The sequence below is a fragment of the Cygnus olor genome, chromosome 4, assembly GCF_009769625.2.
Source record: "Cygnus olor isolate bCygOlo1 chromosome 4, bCygOlo1.pri.v2, whole genome shotgun sequence".
Lineage (NCBI taxonomy): Eukaryota > Metazoa > Chordata > Aves > Anseriformes > Anatidae > Cygnus > Cygnus olor.
This window is the reverse complement of record NC_049172.1, coordinates 42,547,103-42,572,681: the sequence shown is the minus strand read 5'-3', so window position 1 is coordinate 42,572,681 and position 25,579 is coordinate 42,547,103. Positions and strand designations below refer to the sequence as shown.

The 25,579-nt window shown below is 39.2% G+C and overlaps 1 protein-coding gene and 1 long non-coding RNA gene across 2 annotated transcripts in view; one reads left to right on the top strand and one right to left on the bottom strand.

Moving 5' to 3' along the window:
* The window catches only part of FAT4 (FAT atypical cadherin 4), a 142,963-nt gene that overhangs the window by 89,821 nt on the left and 27,563 nt on the right, over positions 1-25,579 (top strand). The window contains 7 exon segments of the mRNA XM_040555450.1: positions 12,125-12,305; positions 15,928-16,178; positions 19,082-19,942; positions 19,945-22,116; positions 22,119-22,933; positions 22,935-23,216; positions 23,218-23,431. Of these exon segments, the coding sequence (XP_040411384.1) occupies positions 12,125-12,305; positions 15,928-16,178; positions 19,082-19,942; positions 19,945-22,116; positions 22,119-22,933; positions 22,935-23,216; positions 23,218-23,431 (4,776 nt within the window).
* LOC121069347 lies at positions 10,007-12,125 on the bottom strand. The gene is made up of 3 exons (XR_005819388.1): positions 12,066-12,125; positions 10,410-10,538; positions 10,007-10,301 (listed from the first exon to the last, which is right to left on the bottom strand). It is a non-coding gene; the product is annotated as an uncharacterized LOC121069347 (long non-coding RNA).

Sequence of the window (25,579 nt, the reverse complement as noted above, 5' to 3'; positions counted from 1 at the left end):
TTTTGCTTAGCTCTACCCTTCTTCATGGCAAAATGGTTGAGAAAAGAGACTTTCTAAATTATTTTTTTCACCCCATCTGGTGGGGACCCAGCAATGGGTAAACAGTCAGTCCTGGCAGCGTGACAAGGACTGGTGCAGCCGCTTTTATCATCCGGGGGCTTTAACTCTTTGAGCCATTTTCTGGAGAAAATGTTAGCATTCCAGCAGTCCTCCTCCTTTTATTTATTGGTCACAGGGAGGTAGAGTAGCACATCTGGAAACCTGCTAGCTGCCCAGGACTACTGTTTAAATAAACTGCAACCACCATATCTGTTTTGGTTGGACAGAACGACATGTTGCCACAATAAAACCAAAATCACAATGTGATGTTTCTAATTAGCTGTGTTGCTGTACATTTTTTAATTACTTTGTTAAATAACCTATTTACTGATTTAGATGAATAGTTCTGAAAGAAATGAATCAGTGGACTGATAAATATATTTAGTTAGCTGATCGTCGTATACCTCCCTGGCCTGTGGAAAAAAAACAACCATATGTTTTTTCTTTACAAAATGTTGGCCCTCAACTTACGCATTCTTTCCTTCAAGAATGCAGGAGGGCAACCAAACATAGAGGTTATATCCTTCTCAGGAATTCTCATTTGACATATGCTTTTGGTTCACTTCAATCTTAAAATCAAATTAAATCTGACAATGCAGTTGTATTGTTCTTCTCACTCTTTCGTTTGACACGTTTTGAAGTATTTCCTGGTTTGGGGTGACAAGTAAAGGACTGTATTTTTGTATTAGAAAAACTTCAGCCTCTTTATTTTCCAGTAGTAGAAAGAGTCTCAAGGGTTAACATTTTGCAAGATTTATATGACTGGGCTTAAGGACATTTATACTTATCCTGTTTTCTTAGCATACACTGTTTCTACTTAACAGGCAGTGTGAAAAGATGTTGCCTTAAAAGAATGAGTTGTATTTTTAAAACAAATTAAACTATTTTTAAATCTTGGTGCTCTCAAAACAAACAAACAACTCAAAAATCTCCTTTAGAAGTGGCCTGTTTTCCATGTTTTATATGTTATGTCTAAATATGCACATCACTTCGGCCATTGGTGAACTAAATGAAGTTGACGTATGCTTACCTTGGTGCTTAGCAGTTTACATAATGAATGCTCTCTTCTCTGCTCTGTTTTATGCCACAGCTGTTCCACAATGAATGTTGGTTTCTATCCCAGCCCCATTTATTTCCATGCTGTTAGGGAAGCTCTTCCTCATGCCAATACTATCTACTTTGAGCCTAGTTTTGCTATTTTACTAGTTGTATTATTTTTACTATTGTGCTACTGGTACTAAAGCTATTGTTTTAGTAGTTTAGCATGTCTTTTTATTTATTTATTTATTTCTGAAGCACACTGGAGGAAAACTGGCAGCAGTCTCATCAGGGAGTTTACAGCATTTATTTTGTGTTACCATCATCTAAAATCAGGAGAGAGGGAAATCAATAGCAGCTTTTTTTTACTTGTGGAAGGCTAATAGCAGGATCCTACCCTTTCTGAGAGCCTAGAAACTCTTGGCAGTGTTTTAATTTCTCTCTAGAAGGCAACAGGCTCAGAAAAATGTTTAGGCAGCAGGAGTAAGGCAAAGTCAGTTGTATGTCCCCCAGGGAGTAATTGTCAAGGAAGAGAGTGTATTCATGTCTATATGATGTGACATATTTACTCCCCAGAGGAGATGAGGCTTTAGCCCATCCCTTCAGAGGACTGCCCTACAAGATGTGTAATCCAGACCCAGAATACCATTTGAGGGATTCGGTCTTTTATTTGGAGTTAAACCTTCCTTATTAGATCACTTTTTTCAAAATAGTTCAGCGAGAGTCTCTGGGCTAAATCCAAGTGTACGTATTCCCTGGGGTGGGGTGCGGGAGAGGTGTGTGTTCGGATTGGCAAGCGGCTCAAGCTGGTCAACACAAGCTAAAATACCTATGAAAAGAAGGAAAGTTACTTTTTCACTTAGGTTAAAATCACAGGCAGAACTTCAGCTTTGAGACCAACTTCAGCTGATGGCGGATTTTATTTGGACAAGGCAAGCAGAGTTAGAAATGCATGTTAAAATCTTTATCCTCTTTAGTTCAGGCATACTTTTGCTACTTTTAGAAAAAATACTCAGTTTAAGTACGTGCTTCTCCATTCAAACATTTCTTGTGTTGAGATTGTGGAGAACCCAGCAAGTCACTGGCAAGCTTAGTTCAAATGAGATAATCTGGTTTTGGCTGAAGGTTGCTGGATGAACTGGTTTCCATTTCATTGTCTTCTGGTTTTGGTTGGGTTAGAGTTAATATTCTTCTTTTGGTTCATCAAAAATAGTGATGAGAATTCCCGTATCTCTTAATGAACATAATTTGATGCCATGTAGAAAGAATGAATAATGAGTGTGGATGACGTTATTGCTTGCTCTATGAGGTTATTGCATTAAAAATGAAGGAAAGAGGAATATTCTGTATTTCAGTGTTGTTTGTCATTATACAGGATTTCTTATCACAAAAATATTTATAAAATATTTGTATATTTATTAATAAAAGTAACAGAGGAAAAAAAAAGAAATAAATGGCTACAAATAACAGCTTTGCCAGGCATGTGTGTGCCATGAAATGTTGAAGCTGGTTTCTGCTTCTTTTTAAAGGGTTCATTTAATAAAAGCAATTAGCATCATCTTTAACTCAGTATTACAAATTTATCTGATTAATGACAAAATATTTAAAATTTTAATGATAAAAGTGTTGAACTACGCTAAGCTGGGATCGACTGTACTATGTACTGTATTGTGTGGAAGACATAGTTCAAAGAACTCTCACCACTCAGTTTTTCAGGTAGCTTATCTACTTAGTAGGGATGTTTCTTCTCCTTTATTTCCATCCATGCTTTTGTTTAGACAGCTCGCACTGCTGTGAAATACTTTTCTTGCTTTCATTGTAACACCGTTATTTTCTCAAGTTGTACAATTGTGTCTTGTGTTAGTTTCTTGAATGTCAGCCCATGTTCACAAAAGATTCATTGACACCTACTGTAATATGTAGCAAATACAAATGGGATTCAAGCATGAAATGTTTATTCATAAGCCAAAGAAGATTAATATACACTTTTTTTTTTTTACAGTTCCTTATTTGCTTTCTATTTCTTTGTTTTTCCCTTTCTCACTTTATGCTGCTGTTGTCTGTCATGAATATATTTCATCTACATTTGTGCTTCTACTGTGACCATGTTCCCAGTTCACATCTAGTTCCAATGGCAATGGTTTCCTTCTGCCACTGGTCAAACAGAAAGTACCACCATGCTTTATGGATTTTGGATTACCAGCTTGACCAGCAGTCAGTCCCGCTCAAATCAGCGTGAAGTACATTAAACAACCCAGATATTGTCCTGATCCTCAGTGTCATCTCATGTGTAGGATCTTAAGATCTATTTCTCTCAGCCCCACCATCACTGCAGTACAGTTTTATTATATATATATATATTGGACAGTCATGTATACAATATGTCTGCTGATTACCAGTAAATGGTTGTGGATGTATAGAAGGGCAGTGATGAAAAAGTGAGAATTGGACTTCAGAAATATGCCAAGGCATTTTAATTTTCTTTGTGTTTTGCGCAGTACAACAAAAATACTGTGCATTATTGATCCAAATGAATGAGAACAGGACTGTCAGACATTTAAGCTGCGTTCGGTGTTTTCCTGGCTATTTTTTCTTTACTATTATTATTTCTTAAAATGTTGTTGCTAGTTAGAGGGGAAAAAAGTAGGTATATCTGTTTGAAAAAAAAAAAAAAGTTTCATTTATATAAACTGGAAAACGAGTAAGAATATAATGCTTAATTTGTAGGATTTAGCAGTCAATAAAAAACTTCAAGGAAAAAAAGAACTGTTAGTTCAGAAATTCTGAGGCTGTTACACTCCTCTCATCTATGCATTCATCCATCTCTCTATGATTAGCTTGGAACTCTTAAATGAAAGTTAGTGTAAAATGTTTGCCCTTCTGCTTACATCACTGTTGTATGAAATCCTACTGCAAATGTGCTCAGTTTGCTGAATGTAATTTTTTTTTTTCAAAACAGTAAGATAACGAAAGTAGTCATTATGGCATGGAAGGAAAAAATTTCAGCCTTTGATAAATAGTAAGACTTTTCCAGTCATAATTATCTTAAACCGTTTTCTAAATAAAATATAACACCTTACAAATTGAAAGTTTGCTAACTGATTCTTCAACAACAAATCTACAATTTCAGGAAGCCTTAATTACAAGGATAAAATCAGTAAAACATTCACATATGGCCTCAACACTTATCCTGCTGGTTAATCTTTGCTATTTATAAAGGGTGTTTTTAAAGCATAATTCAAAATCATGCATTACAGGAATTTTGCTGTGGGATATTCAGGAGTCACAAGCAGTCAAAAATTGACTTAGTCAGCAGTCCCTGCAGGAGCCAGCTTCTCTGTTTTTTCTGTTTACAGCAATAACTTATAATAAGGATAAGTAATTTGGCGGTTTTAAGAAAATACTTTTTTTAAATCTCGGTGCCTTTCTTTTAAGTTGTTCTTTAAATCTAGCTACAGTCACCAGAGGCCCTGGTGGTGTGTACCATCATGCCTCCCCTTGGAGAACTGCGTGCACCGTGGAAACATGGAGATGCACCCTAAAAGCAGTCTTTTACCAGTTTTTGTTACAAGCATTATATTAAGTTGCGAGAAATTGGCCTTTTTCTTGTGAAACTTACTTGGAAGAAGGCAATTTTTTGCTGTGGAATTAAATGCAGTTCTTGCAAAAAAACCTGTGGTAGCTTCATGGATCTTTTCTAGGCACCATCCCCAGTGAGTGACCTGTAACTTAGACGTTAACAGATTACAAGTGTTTGTCGAGGGTTGTACAGCACATGAGATAAATGGTTGTGGCTTTTGTGAAAGGAAAGCAAAACCTGACAGCCACGAGTTGCTGACATCTGCTTATATCAGAAGCCCAGCATCCATCTGCATTCTGCAGCCAGAATCTTTCAGCCTTTCCTTCATCACTTTAAAGTTTGCTAAACAAAAGTAGCAATGGGGGAAAAATGCTAAACTGGAGGAATATAACAGCTACTGTTTTTCAGCTGAATAAGTGATACATTTATAATAATGTGGATGGGTATAGAAAGAGGTTGTTACATGGAACAGTTTGAAGTCGGGGTATACTGTACTTTTGGTTTATTGTGTAGGTTTTATTTTCAGTCTTTATTTCCGTTCTGCTGGGTCTGCTTCTGTAATAGCATTTTTTCTCTCTTGGTAAACAGCTGCATGTAACTTGTTCTGATGAGCAGGTCAGAGGATAAGAGAAGGGACAGGGGAAGGTGTGTATACACCGAGGAACTTAAAACTGTGTGCACGCAAGTCCCACTCTTTTGATAGTATAATTAGCTATTGAGTAGCTGAATAGCATATTGCAGTTCAGTGTTGCCCCGTTTGTGAAACTACAAAGGTTAGAGAATCCATAGAGTGCAGTCATTCAAATAGGGAATTATCAAAATGTAAAAATTGGGTAGATAAAAGCAGTTGAGGGAGCCTGTAATGCATCACTATTTGGGACAGAGATTTCTTTTGCAGAGAGATAAAGATGTTGTCAAAACATTCATGAGGATGTGTGCACATGCATATATCTAAGTGGGGCTGGACTTGTAATTGCCTGAAAAAGCCTGTGCTCTGTCTTGTGAAGATTATATATACATATATATATACATATATATAATATATGTATTTGATGACTTGAAATGATGGATGTATTCACAAATTTAGGTCTGTTTGTTCACAGCTTCTTTAGTCTAGGAGGATGAAGGAAGATGTTGAGGTTTCTAATATCAGATGCAGTAAAGGAAAGTCTCTTTTTCTCATCAGGTGATCCTAGAGCTATCCCAGGGACTCCCTTGTTCTCATGAAATGAAAGTTCAGTTAAATCAGCTTTGGGAAGCTTGAGGTGTGAGTGCTGCTGCTTTGTACCAACTTATCTGTCTTAAAATTCAGATCTGACACTTTCAGAAATTTGTGAAATCTGGGCACATGCGTGGTTTCATTTGCCATTCACCTGTTGAAGTGACTGAAAGTAGGGGTAGCTTCTAAGCTTCTTATTACACATGTTTATTAACTACTTATTTCAGCTTTTGCTTTTTAAGATTTAATAGGAAAGCATGTATGAAAAACGAGTAAGAGGAAAGCAAAGTACAGTCTGTATATCCAGCCAGGGTGAATATTTGTGGTGCAGTCTTGTAAAACTAACTACTTATTTTGCTCATTTGCGTATGCACTCTCTTTTGTATTCCAGGTAAATTAATTTAAGCTTATCCATGTTTCAAATCAAGCTCCTTGTGTACTGAAAATCAACTAGTTGCATTTTAACTTACTTTATTTGCATGTTTATTTTAAAATTCTTTGCTTGTGTGAGACTCAGCACACTCTATCTGCATTTAAATGCATTTAGAAAGATTGGCTGCTTTATTATGAGACAGGCCTTGTTTACTTGAGTGAAAAAGTTAGTGCTCTGTAATAACACATACAGCTTCTAGCCCTGGGACTCATTCACTGAGTGTTTGACTGCAGAAGTGAAATCCGCTTTGTTGCAAAGCAACACGTTTCAGTGAGGCAAAAATTCCACTTCTGTTAAATCGCTTTCCAATTTTCAGGATAATGATGTGTTTAATTTACCACAAAGCATGGTAAACTGCCTGCAGTATGAGTTTGGATTAGTTGTTTACATTCATTTTATTTAATTTTAATCTTTTTTTTTTTTAAGTAAAATGTATCTCTAGTTTTTTACTAAGTTTATTGTTAGTTTTCTAGCACCTAATTTTGATATTTTAATGCTGGCAAAAACTTCGACTTCCTGGTTTCTGAAAGGAATAATAGTTTTACTATCTGCTGTGCTAACTATGGCACAGACAAAACCCAGGATCCATTAAAACTTCAAACAATTTGTGGATAATGTTATGAGCACAGTCTCCTATTTCTAATTTTTGCTGTAGGCCATACAGTACCTACCCCACTGTCGAGAGGATTTCCAAGCACATCATCTTTTCCTGAAATTTCTTGGAGCAAATAACTTCTAGTTATTCCCTAACTTCTCTTTAGGGCCAGTTCTAACTTTTATACTGACACATTTGCAGCATCATCCTCTTTTTGTGGCCAACAGCCACAAACGAGGACTAGTGGATGGGGTGGAAGACGTGCTTGGCGATCCCTGCCAGTCCTGCCTTGCTGAAGCAGGCAGAAGTGGAGGGTAAGAGAGAAGAGAGCTCCTGCCCCTCTGCTGCTCCCTGCCCACCCCATGGTCCCCTGCTGCCATTTTGTCACATCACCTCCTCAAACATTCCCTACAGAGAGGGGAGCTGCGGCCCACAGCTGGACGAGCCCGAGGTGGCCTCTCATAACCTCGTCCTGCAACTTGTCCTCCACTGCGGGCCTCCAAGGAGCAGGCTCCCAAGGTCTGCTCCTTCTCTCCGTCCCCAGACACATGTTTACTTTGCAGATGTAAGCAAAAAGCTTAAATTTTTGGAAGAACATCCGTGGGAAGCAATTTTCTTCCTGAACTCAGCGTTGCTATTTTGACACTATCCCAGGTTAATCTTTATTTCAACAATGACGTGTGGACATTTGCGGGGCTCTCTGCTTAATGTATATGTACGGCTGTCACCTAGAAAATTAACTGTTCAGTTCATAAAAACAGACCACAGCACACAGATATTGGAAAATCAAAATAATATTAATGATATATTAATGTCATCTTTTAGGTTTTAAAGATCTGATGGTCACTGAACAGACAATTTGATCTCTCCCATTTATTTCCCTGAGTTAACTTATGTTCTCTGGCTATTAATCATTTGATGTCTGTTTCATTCCTCCGTCTGTCTAGAAAATGCTTTTTCAACATGAATGTTTTAAGCCTTTGTGAGAGACTGTGTTTTGGAATCTGAAGGAGCTAGTAGTATAGCTCTAGGGAAATGCTCTAAGTAAGAGGTGGGTGTCTGACAAATAATTACTACTACTGCTGAAAAATAGTCCAAAATACTATGAAAAATTGGTAGAAATTTTCATGCAAGCTCACTAAAAGAAAAGAGTACATTTGTGGCACTCCAAGCTGTCTGTAGGGGTATGCAAAGTCTTGTGTGACTGCGTACAACAATTTTACGTAGATTGTAAACATGCCTGATTTATCAAAATGGGGGCATCCTGAGTGTTTGGCTAATAGAGCAGAATTTACGCAAAATTTACTACACTTATTTATGCAAAATGTTAAACACAGTTGGAAAAAAAAAAAAGGATGATGCTCTAACATAATTGGAATAACTGATTGAGGAAGATTTGCTATCGAAGCAAAACTAAGAAATCTGGGAACTCAGCCCGACCATGGAAAGTACTTCTTTCACCACAAATATGACATCTACATTTTATGAAACCTACTTATTACCAGGGGCCAAATTCTGTGGTCTTTATGCAAGCAGAACTTTCACTGGAAGTTCACTGAGGACGGTAGAGTTTGGCCCCAAGCTATTTCTTTTCCATAGAAAATTACTTCATTTGTAATTTCCTCTTCTTATATTTCTCAGTAACTGCAGAAATGTGAGCTGGTCGTTTAATTTCAAGTGAATGCAAGCTTTAAGAACTCTGTGAAATTGCAACTTTATCTTTCAGTGTAATAGAATAAAGGAGTAAATTTGTGGACGTGATGTTTTACTTAGAGGGGAAAAAAGGCACACTTGGAGAACTACATAGACAGGAAACCAGCGTAGATGTGTGAGTTTTTCCATCTAAGTAAAATGAGAAAGATTTTTGGTTTTGAACTGAAGAATGGTGACTTAGGATGTTGCAAACAGCTGAATTAATACTGGACTTCTGGGATACTTCTGTGAGCCACAAGCTAGCACCGAATGAGATCTGGGTTACTTATAATACCCTAGCTAATTTTATTAGTATGGTGCTCAACCTTGGCTGGTATATTCACTTCTCTAAGGCTAATGCAAATGTGTCCATCCTGTGCTATGCCTTGTAGATGCATCCAATGGGGAAGTAATGGCCATCAAGTGCCTTATGAAGAGCCAACTGCCCTTCAGATTCATGCAAGTGCTCTGCTTTTGACAAGTGTGTTGCATTGGTAAGGAATATATAGACAGGTAATACTTGTGGAGTGAGGCCATAAATGAACAAAAAGAGAGTACAGGGCTAAAAAAAAAAAAATCTGTCCTTTTTCTTCCTCTGCATTGCATTATCGCCTGCTCTCAATGGTCCATGTAAAACAACAGAACAGTGAAGTAGCCAAATAGAAACTTTGAAGATTATTGGATATGTCTAAACTTAAAAGTATGATGAAGAGTGAAATACCAGGCCTGATGGTTGTCTGCAGCTAAGTTTCCATGGCTTTCAGCAGGACTGGGATCTGACCCTTGGAGCACCTGCTTGGTGTACCCTACAAATTCATGTTGCTCACAGAGGATAGCGGACTGAGGCTGGCTGGAGGCAAATGGTGAATCAAAAGCTGCTGTTATCAGTGTAACTCTGAGCAGGAAAATATCCATAGCCCATAAGCAAATACTACATCTGGCATCTCTTTCCATTACGGGATCAAGGACTTAATAGCCATGCAGGAGAAAAACACAACCCATCGCAGCATGTTGCTTGTTGTGTGTGTGTGTCCCTGCAGTACTGTGCCAGCAGACATAGGCATCCTCTTCCTTTTCCCCATGCTGATGGGAAGTCTTGTGAATGCAGCTGGCGTGGCACCGAGCCCCAGCCCCTTTCAGCCTGCAGAGCACCCCGCCAGTATGTGCCTGAGCTCATCCCACCTCCCTAGCGTTGGGTTACATCTCATGGCACCTTCTGGAGAAGCTGCCACTGCGGTTCATTTTGTGAAGAAACTTCACAGATTGAATTTTCCAGCGTTGGCTTTTTGAGTCAGCAATTACATCTAAAACAATGAGTTTTGGGGCTTAGCTGCAAGTTAGCTTTCTTTTCCAGGCTGCATTGCATTACTGATGCTCTTTGAATGGGACTTACCTAATATTAATCTCTGAATTATGCATAATTTGTTTTATCACCTGTGAAACTTAACAACTTTCGGCTTTTCATTTCATTAGCTGTGAGATGGATGTCGATTAAATGTGTTTGGAAGGCCAGAGCTTGATGACACACGCAGCGAATACCACTGAGGACTCCATTTCGTTTAATGCAGTAATAATAAACGCTCCATGGGCAATATTTCAGCAATCAGGAACGCTTTTGCAGCCCTTTCTATCTATAAGTGTTTGGCTAAATGACAAAATAGAGAAAAAAGAAAAAAAAAAGTAAAAAAAAATGAGTCAGTGACTTAATGTAACCTTCGTGGCTGAAAGTATATTAATTGGCAGAATGAATTACCTCAGAACAGAGCAGAGAAAGGGCTCCATTGTGCGCGGCCATGGCGTGAAACCTATCCTCTCTGGCTCTCATGTTCTTTCCTCAGCATCGTGGTCCAGCCTGTCCCATCAGCTGGCTTCGAAGTGAGCCCTGCAAGATTTATAGCATGTCTCCACTGGACACTCATTCGTTCGGTTTGTTTGCACATTATGCTGAGTTACTTCAAAGTATTTCGCGATGGGAAACCTCCTTCCCCTGCAGCAGCAGCTGCTCCCAGCTCCTCCCTCAGATGGTGTGATGCTCCTTCAGCCTGCAGGGGTTAAAACTGGGAAAAACGGGTCATCAGTTGCTCTTTCCTACAAAAGCTCAATGTCTGGAGCCTTTGCCAGGACCGCGTGAGACCCAAGTGCAGAGATGCTGAGGCCCAGCAGTAACCTTGTGCAGCAGCGACCTGATCATCTGCTGGGACGGAGGGATTAGGGCAGTCACACAGGGACTGCCTGTGTTTTATCAAGTGACAGCTCAGTGTAATAAACTTGCCTTTCAGCAAGAGCTCAAACCGATCTCCGGGGTGCTGGCCCAAAGCATTGCATTAGCATTGCTTTTTCCCCAGTCCAGCCAATAGTGAATTATTGTGTGTCTTTGAGATTGAGGGGGAAAGGAATCCAATCTTGGGTAAACCAGGCATGGTCATCATCTGTCTTTTGAGTAAAAGTGCTGTATGATGGGAGTTTTGAGCTCTTCTCTCTCTCTTATTCCCCCCCACCTCCACACACACACTTTTGCTAGGTATTAAAAGAATAACAGGATCCCATTTTTTCAGGGACCCTCAGTGAAGAATTTGGTTAGCAGAAGGTGTCTTGATGATTGTTGGCTCAAAACAAGAGCAATAAACTATCAAACACAGCATGAACTTGTAAAATTTTTTGGTGTTTTTTTTCTTTTTTTTTTTTCTGGTTTTGACAAAGGAAAAGTTTAAAGGGAATAAATACTGAGAGACTGCACGTGAATATGCATGCCATTTCTCACTTGTTTGTGCTCTCCAGAGTTAAGTATCAGGATAAGAAGGAAAGCTGGAGGTTAAATTAGTCCGATTTCCTGTAAGCCAGCAATATCCCATCAGGGCAAGCAGTGTGCTGCAGCGTTCCTTGCCGCTAGAGATGCTTGCTTCTATGGGGAAATCAAAGCTGCGTGAGTCTGGAGACAATGCAACCTTCTCACCCGTTCAGGGAAGGTTTCTCTAGGTCAGGGTGTGACCGGCAGTGGAAGTACTGTGCGGAAAGCTGGGGTTTGCCACTGTTTCCACTCTATTTGTTCTGCGGATAAGTAAATTGAAGGCTGGAGTCTTCACGGCTGTCAGTGTGCCACCTTTGAATGACTTCTCAAAGGCAACCACATGTTCAAATTGGTCCTAATTGTTACAGGAAGGCTTCTGAGTGGTTCCAAGACCATCTTTTTCCGCTGAGCTTGTATTACAAAATGTTGCTGGAATTAGATGAAATGAGTAAAAAAAAAAAAGGTTTTTTTGTTTGTTTTTTCTTTTTCTTTTGCAGCTTGTACTTAATGTCAAGATGCCTTTGAAACAAATCTGACCTTGTCCCGTATGTTGAATTGGCTTTCTCGCTTTGTGAGCTGTGACATATTCAATCATTAGGCTTTAAATCGGGGATGGCAGACCTCAGATTAACACTGTGGTATTTGTAACCTCTGGCATTCTCTATCCCACTTTCCCGCAGGATCTCCTGCCCTCACTGGCACTGGAACCATCGCTGTCACAGTGGATGATGTCAACGACAACGTGCCCACATTCGCCTTTAATGTGTATTCTGCCATTGTTCCTGAGGATGCACCTACAGGGACAGATATTTTGCTAGTAAACTCCTCGGACGCTGATGCTTCTACAAATGCCGTTATTAGGTAGGTCGTTTAGCACCACTGAGTGCAGTCCTGTCTCGTACCTCGCCTGAAGATTTTTTTTTCATAGTGTCCATCATCAACAAGATATAAAGCTTTAAGGCACAAAAGGACAGTGTGCAGCTCAATTCTTTCAGCAAATCTGACTTTTTTTTATTTTTTTTAAGTAAGCTTTTAGAAATGTATTAAGGTCAAGGAAAGTTGCAGTACTGTTTTTTAATTTTTTACTACATTAAAAGCAAATGGGAGTCTAACTCACACCTAAGCGTTGTTGTTGATGGGCTAAATTTCTTGCTAAGTATAGACAAAAAAAACAACAACTCAAATATAATAAATGGATTAAGAAATTAAGCTGGCAGTCCTTACATATACATTCTCTGACTAAAGAAATGTGGCATAGGCTGTGAATATTTTGTGTTATTGACTACCGTCAGGTTTTTTAGCCTTTTTAAAGGCTTTAGCGTTATATTTAGCATAGCATTTAGAACTGAGGACTTGTAATTAAGGACATGGTTAATTTTCTTTTAAAGTCATCGTGTTCCCTACGTAAATCTACAGTCAATTAATGTCTTGAGTTTAGAGCCCAATTTACAGAATTATACAAGACCAGAAGTGAGATGTATCCCAGTTGGGAAAACAACAAAAAGTTAAAATTTGACATTTTTACCTTTAAATTCCAACTGGTTTGCACAGCTCAGTTGATGCAACCCTGTGTCTTAACTGGCCACTGGGCCGAACACTGGCCATTGCTAGTTCACAGGAAAGAGTAATGAAGATGCTAAGTGGCAGTGACAAGGCAAAGATTATCCACTGAGGACAGGTTTATTGGTAATGGAATACAAGTCAGATTCTAATTAGTTATTAAATCACAAGAACATGTAGGTTATCTCTTCAAAATTAACTTTTATTAATGTAAACACCCATGTCTGTTTCCAAACTTAAAAAAAAAAAAACACAGAATATGAAAGCAGCTTATTTATTTGCAGTTTCTATTTATTCTTCAAAGTGTGTAAGAATATCATTGTGCTCATAAGAGAAAAAAAGGAAATAAAGCAGAATTATGTTATAATGAAGCAAGTGTATATAAAATACTGTAATATTTTCTTTCAAATACCTACAAGTCATAAATAGGAACTTTATGTCATGGCATCTTTAAATATTTGAAAAGTGTCCAAAATTTCCATTTATTAAATTGTGAAACAATGAAGCTTTTAATCCATTTCACTCTCACTCAGAGAAACTATTTCTGGAAAGCTTCTTTAAAAAAAATGAATTCCATACAAATCATGAAAGATTATAATGATTGCATCCCATAACCAAAAATTATCAGGGTGCTCTAAGATTTCTTTACTATGTTTGAATTGCTTTGATATTTCTGCTATTAGTCTTTATCACTCACTCAATACCTCATAGTAGAATAGTTGATTAAAATATTTTTTCATAAGAAGCTATTTTAAGATTGTTTTGAGGTTTTGTTTTGCACTTTTTAGACTCAGAAACATACTTTGTTTTTCTTTGACAGAATTTGTCCAGGTTTAGCGTTTAGAATAATGCAAATCTTAAAATATGACTGGTATTAAAGAACTAACAAAAGCTAGAGGAACCAGAATACTTAAGCCCTTCTTGTCAGAGGTGCTGAGCACTCAAAAATTCCTTCTCAGTCTTGTTAGACCCCATTCCAAAATAAAATCTTTGATTTCCATAGATGGTATGTAAAATTCCATGTTAAGATTTTCATATAAAGTCAAAAAATGAACTTTATTATGCAAAAAGTAGCTAATCTTCTGCAAAACTGTAACATATCAATATATGCCAACTCTTTTTTCCTCTTATTTCTGGTAATAACCTATGAAGTCATTACAGGGAGCTGATGAGGTTGTAGATGGTAATGCATGCTTGAATAGTATTGTTGAAGGCAGTATAAATAAGAAGGGTCAGCACAGTCAAAAGGCCAGATTTTAAGCACTTCAGTCACTTTCCTTTTATATTGTCACTATTACAAAGGTTCATGTGTTTATCTTTTGGCTTCATTTGGAAATTTTTTTTTTCGTAAATACAGACACTTGCATTGTCCACTTGGTTGCATGAAGTTGTACTCAGCTATAACTCAGAATATCCCATGGCAAATGTAATTTCTTTTTAAATGTCTCTCACAGTGCCTTTCTAACAGTAATGCCTGAGCCATTCTTTGTACGTGGAAGTACACGAGAGACTGTCTCACACAATGTTAAAACACTGCAAATCACAGATGAAATGTGTCCGTGCTGCCAGCATTTAGAGAGATTTAAGTGGTGCTTTAAGCTTTGTGCACATTCCTTCCACCCTAGATGCACTTTTCTTTGGCTGGAGAATAATTACATATGGCCATCATATTGAATCATAATTAAGCAATTAAAATATGCTCCTGGCATTCTGTAGAGATTAATGACTGAGCATGAGAGGTTGCCACAGCCTATTACACAGGCTGGCTATCAATCCTCTAGGAAAAGCTTCTGGCCTGTGTTATTATTTCTGTCATAGCCTGTTTTGATTTTGAAAAGTTGAAGATGTGAATGTTACTCTCTTTCATAACAGTAGTTTTCTTCTGAATCTTTTGTATAATTGTGTACTTCAGAAAAGTTGCTACTGTGCCATAACAGGCTTCTCTGAAGAAGCAATGCTAATCACAATTGTGAGTTGATTTTTTAAGGGCTGTAATATGGGATATGAGAATTGTTCATTTTAGCCAGCTTTTGTTTCCTGTGTTTTGTAGAAAGCCCATTATCTGAATTAACACAAATCTAATGTTAACCAGTTACCTTTAAAAAGACAACCTAGTGCTCCAGGTGTCTTTGAGATTTGTTCTGTACTAACAGAAGATGGGTAAGCATTCAAAAAGCAAGGACAAATTCACTGTGCTAACAAGCCAGAAGTACAGTACAATGAGGTACAGTAAGCACATAATCAGTTCTTACCACATTTTCGCACACTCACACAAAGGCATGTGCACATTCATACACACGAATCAGTCATCAAATTCTTCTCATAATTAGTTGCTATTAGCATAGTTCTGCAGTTACTGTTTTACTCTGATTTATTATGAATTGCTGTGAATTATAATTGAAATCTTGAATAGCAAAACTTAGCTCAGTATCAGGAAACTATAAATTATAAACCCTCATATTATTTCGTAAAGTCATCCTTTTATTTCAGAAAGTAGTATTATTTCTAATTGTATTCTGCAGTTTCAGTTAAGAACATGTCAGTCCTTTGGAGCAACACTTAATGCATTAGCCCAAGGAAATCAGTACTAGAGGCTGCCTCTAGCAGGCCACTTGCAATTTTGAGAGAATGCCCAGCTGTGTCTCCAAATGTACAAAGGCTCAGTCTGCTCCTCATTTATTAGAAATCTATCAGTGTTAAGCAAGTACATTTGGAAGTCCGCAGAAATGCCATTTCTGAGAGGTCTCAAAATATGGAAGAGAAAAAAAGTGAAGACAGATGGATAGGCAGAAGAACATCTTTATGTCAATATCCATCAGCATGGTGGTCTGAACAGTATAAAAAATTGTTGTTATCCTAAGGCAGTAGGCTGCCTTATGAAATACTAATTGAATTTTTCTTTCTAATTTTTTCTTTCAAACAGCTATAGGCTTACTGGTGGCAATTCACAGTTCACAATCAACCCATCAACAGGACAGATCATCACCAGCGCTCTACTCGATCGAGAGACAAAAGAGAACTACACTTTGGTGGTGGTGGCGAGTGACGGGGGCTACCCCAGGCCTCTCTCCAGTTCCACCAGCGTGCTCGTTGCTGTTGCCGACGTGAATGACAATCCTCCAAAATTTCAACACCATCCCTATGTCACCCATGTCCCATCGCCTACCACTTCAGGTAACCTGATAGATGGCAGTGCTTAGGATACTTACTTAGATTGCATAGATGTCTTACTAAATGCAAAGATATGCCACAAGAAACGTTTCTGAGATATTCCTCTGCAGCTATTTTCTAGGTTTGTTATCTTTGTGTTGCATAGGAATGAATACAAGGCAGAATATATGACCTGTATTTTAGCAATTTTTTTAGTTTGTTCCTTCCATCCAATCCCATTTATACTCGGTGGTTGTGTAAAGAGGACATAGTATAAATGAGCACCCAGCTTTCAATCTGATAGGCAAACTGGTGATCAAATTTAGTTGTTTTGTCAGGGTTAGGAAGGCAGTAGCGTCATTTTCCTCTTAAAGTCTCCTTCTGCGTGTAGATATTTTTTGGCAGCCTTGAGTAATTCTTAAAGAGGATTTTGTCAACATCTTCTGAAAAGGCTTCCATATCTTCTTTCTCGGATGTTAATTATGTTGCCTTTCATTGAGCCAAGTGGTGAAGTAATGTAAAAGTAAAGCCAAGCAGCAACCCTCCTTTTGTTGAACATGCACCTAAGTTACAGTTACTTCACTCAATGCAGACATTAATTTCCGTTTATGTTTAAACAAGCCTGATAAATAAAGAAATTAGAAATGGGTAAGTCTAAAACGCTAATATTTTCTATTTACAGAATTGGCATTACAAGGAGATTTGCAAGGAGATTGGCATACACATTTGCAGGGAGATAGGGAGAATATATTAAATGATTCTAATACTAAGATTTTTCCAAGATTTAAAATAGACTGATATTGAAACTTCTACTATCCCAAAAGAGTAAAAGATTTATAAAGATGATCATGGTATTACCACAGATTCACCAAACTGCAGTTGTAGTGGTTGATTGTTGAAGCCAGCAGCGCTGTCCATTTTCACATGCATTTGCATACATACATATGTGATTCCTACAGAGAGAAGTCCAAGACAAATGGTTTACAAAACAAATTTTCCTTTAAAAGAAAAAAAAAAAAAGGCTTATTTCTGTGTCTTGGGGTTGTCTTTCTAAATTTTAAACAATTGCAAATACTTCTCCTTTTTATGGAAGAATGAATTTGTTTTTATTTCTTCCCTGTTTCCAGAACAGCATAATGAAAGTATATTATTATTGCATTGGTGAGTCTTTGTGTATCCGGACTATGGCACAGTGCCTTTGTATGGTTCTTTCTGGGTTGTTTCCATAAATGTGATTATGAGGAGCATACATATGTTTAACTGATGTATTCAGGCAATACTGGTTTTGGACGCTTTTTGTATGAGACCCCTTATATCTAAAAGTGCATAGAAAGCCTAAGCCACTTTAACTGTTTTTAACTTAGCAAAAAGCTTGAGATACAGGCACCTTTTGTTTACAAATTCCTTATTTGATAGCTTACTTTCATTAAAAGGAAATGTTAATGTCTTTTCAAATTATTTTGAAAGGCTGTTGACAATGATTTTACTACCAGACATGGCATGCATTAGAAAAAAACACTTTATTGCAATGTAGCTTTAAAAAAAATAAAAGAATAAAACCACACCACCAAACCCTCACAACTTGTACAAGATTTTTCTTTTATTCCAATCAGAATATGTAGTGTATCATTTGAAAGAAAACAAAGCTTAATTTCTGTCAACATTTTTTAATCAAGGCTAAGAAGAGAAACTAATAATAGTAATTAATAATACAATTTTTTTAACTGAAGCAAAAATCTAATATTTCCTATCTCATTTCTCACAAGAATTTGAATACTGTATTTGTCTAAATATTTCTCCCTGTGGAGTATGTATCATTGCACATGACAGGTAGTGACATCAAGCATAGTTTTAAGGAGGACACTGTCAAAGTAATTCCTGTGTGTAACTGATTTTGCCTTAAGAGGTTGAAAACAACATTGTTTTTTATACATAATTGGTATTTTGTAAATTTAAGTACTAGTAAAACATCAACAGAGTGTTCTGCAAATTGGCTGGACAGTATTAAATTCAAAAGATTTGCCATGTATTAAATCTATAAAATCCAGTGAAAAAGAAAACCCTGTATTCTCCTTGCAAATAGTAATGCTAATAGAGTACTTGTACAGTGAAGCTTATTGGGAAATATAAATGTGAAAGACCTGAAACATAATATATTGATGTTATTGCACTAGGGTTTTTTTTATTATTATTATTTCTATGTGACTTAGCACCCTCATTCCTGTGTGACTCAGCACTTCTATCTCAGATGATCAGCATGCGTTTAAAAATGTGGTCCCATTAGTTTTTGTCCTCTCAATACTCTTAAAAGTCAGAAGTATTAGACTATTGGAGACAAAGGAGGAATATCGGAGAAATAAGAAGAAAAGGTTGCAAGGGAAGGTGAGACATTAGGGTAAATAAATATCCACTGGTGATGCCCGTTCACTTACAAACCTTAATAGTTGTTGAATTACAGAAAGTTTTTTGTTGTTGTTCTGTTTTGTTTTTTACATGGATAAATAAATGATGAGTAACTCAAAAAAATCAAAATCCCATTCAGTCTCACTCGGTTTATGGCTTTTGCAATGTAAATGTTCCAGAAATGGGATGCTAGACTTCCAAAAAATTGTAGGTCCAGTTGCCAGTGCAGATGTGTGCACAGACACTGACATCCATACTGACATTTCCCTGAATGCAGTGACCTAGTTTTCAGACCCACATTTTATGGCCACATGCATGTTTTGTGGGCTCACAAACTCAGCTTGTTGAACTTCAGATTTTGTGAAACAGTTCGTTTTCAGAGCAGTTTAAGAAAGAGCATGCTTCTCAGGGAAGAATATCAGAAGGGTTACCCTCACAAGTTTTTCCAAGTGAAAAGCTGGTATCTCATTTTCCACAATCATGCATTTATTCATGAACTGACTTGCCTCTGTTCTCCATTTCAGGTTCATTTGTGTTTGCAGTGACTGTCACCGATGCTGATGCTGGCTCCAATGCTGAGCTCCATTATTCCCTTGTGGGGAAAAACTCTGAGAAATTCCACATTGATCCAGAGAGAGGGGCAATCCTAACTTCTAATGCACTGGCAGGAGAGTCTGAAGTCACCATTTCTGTCCACGTGCGGGATGGTGGCCGGTACCCCAAGACAGACTCAACAACTGTCACTGTGAGATTTGTGAACAGAGAAGAATTTCCTCGAGTCCAAGCTGAACAGGAAACTTTCACGTTTCCTGAAAACCAAGCAGTCGGTACACTTGTCACCACTGTTTCTGGGTCTTCAGCCAGAGGAGGCTCCTTGTCCTACTACATCGCCAGTGGTAACCTGGGCAACACCTTCCTGGTCGATCAGGTAACAGGACAGCTTTCTGTCAGTCAGGCTTTGGATTTTGAAGCCATACAGAAATACGTGGTTTGGATTGAGGCCAGAGATACAGGCTTTCCTCCCTTTTCCTCGTATAAGAAATTGGAAGTAACAGTGGTAGATGTCAATGATAACGCACCAGAGTTTGAGCAAGATCCCTTCATTGCTGAAGTAGTGGAGAACCTGTCCCCACGGAAGATACTGACGGTGGCTGCTGTCGACAGGGACAGTGGTGTTAATGGACAGTTAAATTATGAAATAATCGAGGGCAATACGGAAAATAGTTTCAGTATCAATCGAGCCACTGGTGAGATCAGAAGTGTCAGGCCCTTGGACAGGGAGAAATTGTCTCAATACACACTAACCATAAAGGCTTCAGATAAAGGCACCCCCCTCCAGAGCACGACCGTCAAAGTTATCGTTAATATTTTGGATGAAAATGATAATGCCCGAGGTTTTCCCAGATATTCAGTGCTTCTGTGCCTGAAAATGCACCCCTGGGTTTTACTGTAACCCGAGTCACAACTTCAGATGAAGACATTGGTGTGAACGCTATCAGCAGGTACTCCATAAGCGATACAAGTCTCCCATTTATCATAAATCCAAGCACCGGGGATATTACAGTCAGCAGACCACTAAACAGGGAGGACACAGATCGCTACAGAATCAGAGTCTCTGCACATGACTCTGGCTGGACAGTGAGCACGGATGTCACCATATTTGTCACAGATGTCAATGACAATGCCCCACGGTTTACAAAGCCATCCTATTACTTGGAGTGTCCCGAGCTTCCTGGGATTGGGTTGAAGGTCACCCAGGTTTCAGCCACTGATCCCGATGAAGGATCTAACGGTCAAGTCTTCTATTTCATAAAATCCCAGTCCGAGTTCTTCCGGATCAACGCAACCACAGGGGAAATTTTCAACAAGCAATATTTAAGGTACCAAAACTCAAGCGGTTCAAGCAATGTCAACATTAATAGGCACAGCTTCATAGTTACTTCTTCAGACCGGGGCAGTCCTCCGCTGCTGAGTGAGACAACCGTCACGATTAACATAGTAGACAGTAATGACAATGCACCACTGTTCCTCGCTCCTAAATATTTTACACCTGTTACTAAGAACGTGAGAGTTGGCACAAATTTAATTAAAGTTACTGCAGTGGATGACAAAGACTTTGGTTTGAATTCTGAAGTGGAATACTTTGTTTCTGATGAAAGCAAAACTAATAAATTCAGACTGGACAGGAGTACAGGCTGGATTTCAGTGTCATCTTCACTAATGGCTGATTTGAACAAAAATTTTCTACTTAAAGTAAAAGCAAAGGATAAAGGTAATCCTCCACTCTCATCTGAGGTAGCTGTTGAAATAGTTGTAACAGAGGAAAACTACCATACACCTGAGTTTTCTCAGAGCCGCATGAGTGTCACTATCCCGGAGAGTCACTCTGTTGGAACAGTGGTCAGGACGGTTTCAGCCAGGGACAGAGATGCCGCCATGAATGGGTTAATCAGATATAACATTTCATCTGGAAATGAGGCTGGCACCTTTGCTATTAACACAACTACTGGTACACTGACACTAGCCAAACCACTCGATTTTGAGTTACACCAAAAGCATGAGCTAGTTGTTACTGCCACAGATGGAGGATGGGTGTCCAGAACAGGCTACTGCAGTGTCACCATTAATGTCGTTGATGTGAATGATAATTCTCCAGCATTCAGCCCTGAGGACTACTTTCCCAACGTATTAGAAAATGCCCCGAGTGGGACAACTGTTATTCGTTTAAATGCCACTGATGCTGATTCTGGACCTAATGCTGTGATTGCATATGCTATTCAGTCCTCAGATAGTGACCTCTTTGTCATCGACCCCAACACAGGGACAATCACCACCCAGGGGTTTTTAGATTATGAAACAAAGCAAAGTTACCATTTAACAGTAAAGGCTTTTAATGTTCCAGATGAAGAGAGGTACAGCTTTGCTAGTGTCAACATCCAGTTAGAAGGGACGAATGAATATGTACCCCGTTTTGTGTCCAAGCTTTATTATTTTGAAGTTTCTGAGGCAGCCCCCAAAGGTACCATTGTGGGTGAAGTTTTTGCAAGTGATCGTGATATGGGAACTGATGGAGAAGTCCATTACCTTATCTTTGGCAACAGCAGAAAGAAAGGCTTCCAGATAGATGAGAAAAGTGGCCAGATCTATGTTTCAGGACCTCTTGACAGAGAAAAAGAAGAACGAATCTCTTTGAAAGTTCTTGCAAAAAATTTTGGAAGCATTCGTGGTGCGGATATAGATGAAGTAACAGTTAATATTACTGTACTGGATGCCAATGATCCCCCTGTTTTCACTTTAGCAACCTACAACATACAAATCAGCGAGGGTGTTCCTCCGGGAACCCATGTCACATTTGTAAGTGCCTTTGATTCAGATTCTGTCCCTAGCTGGAGCAGGTTTTCCTATTTCATTGGGTCTGGCAACGACAACAGTGCCTTTTCCATCAACCCTCAGACAGGACAGGTCACTGTCACTGCAGAACTGGATCGAGAAACGCTGCCTGTGTACAATCTTTCCGTGCTGGCCATTGATTCGGGAACGCCGTCTGCTACAGGCAGCGCCTCTTATTGGTAACTTTGGAAGATATCAACGATAATGGCCCCACCTTGTCCACCAGCCAAGGAGAAGTCATGGAGAATAATCGTGCAGGAACTCTCGTGATGATGCTTCAATCGTCAGATCCCGATCTCCCTCCAAACCAAGGTCCTTTCACGTACTACCTGCTCAGCACTGGCCCTGCAACCAGTTACTTCAGCCTTAGCACCACTGGTGTTCTGACCACAACAAGGGAGATTGACAGGGAGCAAATCAGCGATTTCTACCTGTCGGTGATTACGAGAGACTCTGGGGTTCCTCAGATGTCTTCCACGGGAACTGTGCAGATAAAGGTAATAGACCAAAACGACAACCCGTCTCAGCCCAGAACGGTAGAAATCTTTGTTCACTATTATGGCAACCTCTTCCCAGGTGGAATTTTGGGCAACGTAAAGCCGCAGGATCCGGATGTGTTAGACAGCTTCCAGTGCTCCCTCACCTCAGGAGTCACCAGCCTCTTCAGTATTCCTGGGGGCACCTGTGAGCTGCACTCGCAGGCAAGGTCCACGGATGGAGTGTTTGACCTGGCCGTCCTCAGCAACGATGGGTTGCACGGCGCTGTCACGAGCAGCGTCCGGATTTTCTTTGCGGGCTTCAGTAACGCCACCATTGACAACAGCATCCTCCTCCGCTTGAGCATCCACACCGTGAGGGATTTCCTGACGAACCACTATCTGCACTTCCTGCGAATCGCCAGCTCGCAGCTGACGGGGCTGGGCACAGCTGTGCAGCTCTATGGGCTGTACGAGGAGAGCAACCAGACCTTCCTCATGGCGGCCGTTCAAACGCAGCGGCAACCAGTACGTGAATCCCAACGGTGTGGCCACCTTCTTCGAGAGCATCAAAGACATCCTCTTCCGCCAGAGCGGGGTGCGAGTCGAGTCTGTGGATCATGACTCATGCCTGCAGAACCCATGCCAGAATGGAGGGAGCTGCGCGAGGAGGCTGGCTGTGAGCCCAGCTCTAAGGACCCACGAGAGTGTCCCCGTCATCATCGTAGCCAACGAGCCCCTCCGGTCCTTCGTGTGCAGGTGCATGCCAGGATATGAGGGGAGCCTGTGCGAGGACTGACATCGACGAGTGCCTCCCGTCCCCCTGCCACAACGATGGGACTTGCCACAATTTGGTGGGGGGCTTCTCGTGCAGTTGCCCAGAGGGTTTCACCGGCATGGCCTGCGAGAGGGATGTCAACGAGTGCCTTTCCAACCCGTGCAAAAACGGTGCTGCCTGCCAGAACTTCCCCGGAAGCTTCAACTGCGTTTGCAAAACTGGATATACAGGTACGCTTTCACTTCTCTTCATCTTATAGTGAAGAAGAATTAGAAAAAGGGCAGAAACGTTCCTTTTTAGCCCATGATAAATTCCAGCTGCAATTATCTGAATACGTGCATTTCCAGTAGGTGAAGAGGTCATGCAGAAGAAAGTATTTGTAGTTATGAAAACTGAGAAGACGAGGTGCCTGCAGTATTATTTCTTCACTGAAAGGGGTTGTGAAGTATTGGAACAGGCTGCCCAGAGAAGAAGTTGAGTCACCATCCCTAGAGGTCTTCAAAAAATGTGTAGATGTAAAGCTTAGTGACATGGTTTAATGATGGAGTAGGTAGTGCTAGGTTAAAGGTTGGACCAGATGATCTTAGAGGTCTTTTCCAATCGAAATGATTCTATGATTATTTCATTTTAGCTCTGTCCTCCAGCAAATCTCACTTACCTGATTTGTATTAGAGCAGAAGGATTTTTCAGGAGCTATTTTAATTTATTAAATATGTAGAAATCATTTCCAGTGCTTAAGTATGACTTTTTCTGTTCTTGTTATTGTTATGCATACTGTAGTAGTATTTTGAGTCTGTTAAGAGTGTTCCAAGCAAGAAAATCAGCCTCTGCCCCAAATTGTTTACAGTTGTACAGGACAGAAAGCAGATGAAGAATATGGGAAAGAAAACAAAACTCAAGCAAAATGATCAAACATGTATATATATATAACAGAAATGGCTTCAGCATTCCTACCTCTTCTGAGTATTTTTCTCTAATATTTGTTACATATTATTCCTAGAAAAGTAGACTTGGCTTTCACGGTAACAAGGCTCTAGTGTATAGTGTCATGTGGAAACTACGTGTATTTCATTTGCAGTCATCAAAGGACACATTTATTAATTAAATTATATTAAATTAAATTTCTGGATCCTCATGTAAGGGTTCTGGATGCTTTCAGTTATTTTAAGATAAGTATCAACAGATTGAGATTGCAAATTCTCTTAAACCACTACAGTCACTGTAACATATATAGTGTTAGGGGTTGGATGAAAATACAGAGAAGTCCTTTTCTAGCAGAAGAAAACTACTTGGTTGTCATGACTAATTATACCATCAGAACTTTGGCCTGCTGAATTTGCCTGCTTGAAATTATTCTAGCATGACTGCCTTCCAGCCTTAGTCTTCATTTATTGCTCAGGGTGAGATTTGGGAAAACAGCCCTATGCCAAGTAGCCTGTAAACTTAAGTTCATATACATAATTGTTTTTTTTTTTTTTTTTCTGGCATAATCTTTGTCTGCTTGGGTCTTCCTCCATCTGCGGTTCCTGTGTGTATTAGAAAGTTGTGCAATACTTTAGCTATTAGCATTGAATGCGAGGCACATTCAAGAAAAAAAAACATTAAAAAACTCAAATGTGTTTACTACGGTATGTGAATCATATATACTTTCTCTAGAAAAATCATCACTTTATAGGCTGATACAGTCTGTCATATATTCTGGTGGTATTCCCCTCACCAGCCTTCAGGTGTCTGAGCCACGTTAGTAGGTGGCTATGGCTGTGGGAGAGGCACATAGGTTCCCGCTATAGTTGGTGGAGATCTCTCTTCTGTCAACAGATCTTCAAGAGAAATTCAGATCACCCTCAAAAAGATTTGATCAGGGGATGAACTCCCAGTCTGTAATTATAATTTCTGAATGACAGTTTCTCAAACCAAAAAGAGACAGTGACTTTGCAATTGGATCTTGGTGCAAGGTTGCATCTAGCCTTACTACTGCAGTAAAGCACCCCAGTTGCAAAATGGGTGTACTACTGCAAGGCTTCAGCCTTTTTGTGCATAACCTTTGGATAAAATGCAAGTTGTAGCATGGTCTTTCTATCATCTGTTCATTGTGTGCATAGAAAACAAACACAAATAAAAAACACAATTTACAATTAAACTTTATTTAGGTAGAGGGTCATCTCATTCAGCCATTCCTATCGTGCTTAGAGCACCCTCAGCAAATAACAGCAAAAGAAATTAAAACATTTTTTGTGTGAGTACGTTCTGTAAGAAAGGTCTGAACAATTTTAATCGTTGCTTATGGCCAATTTTTAGAGACATAATAAAGAGCCTAACTAGAGAAGATACAATAAAGCTTCCATTACCTCTTCTAAGGTGTATTTCTGTATCTCAGA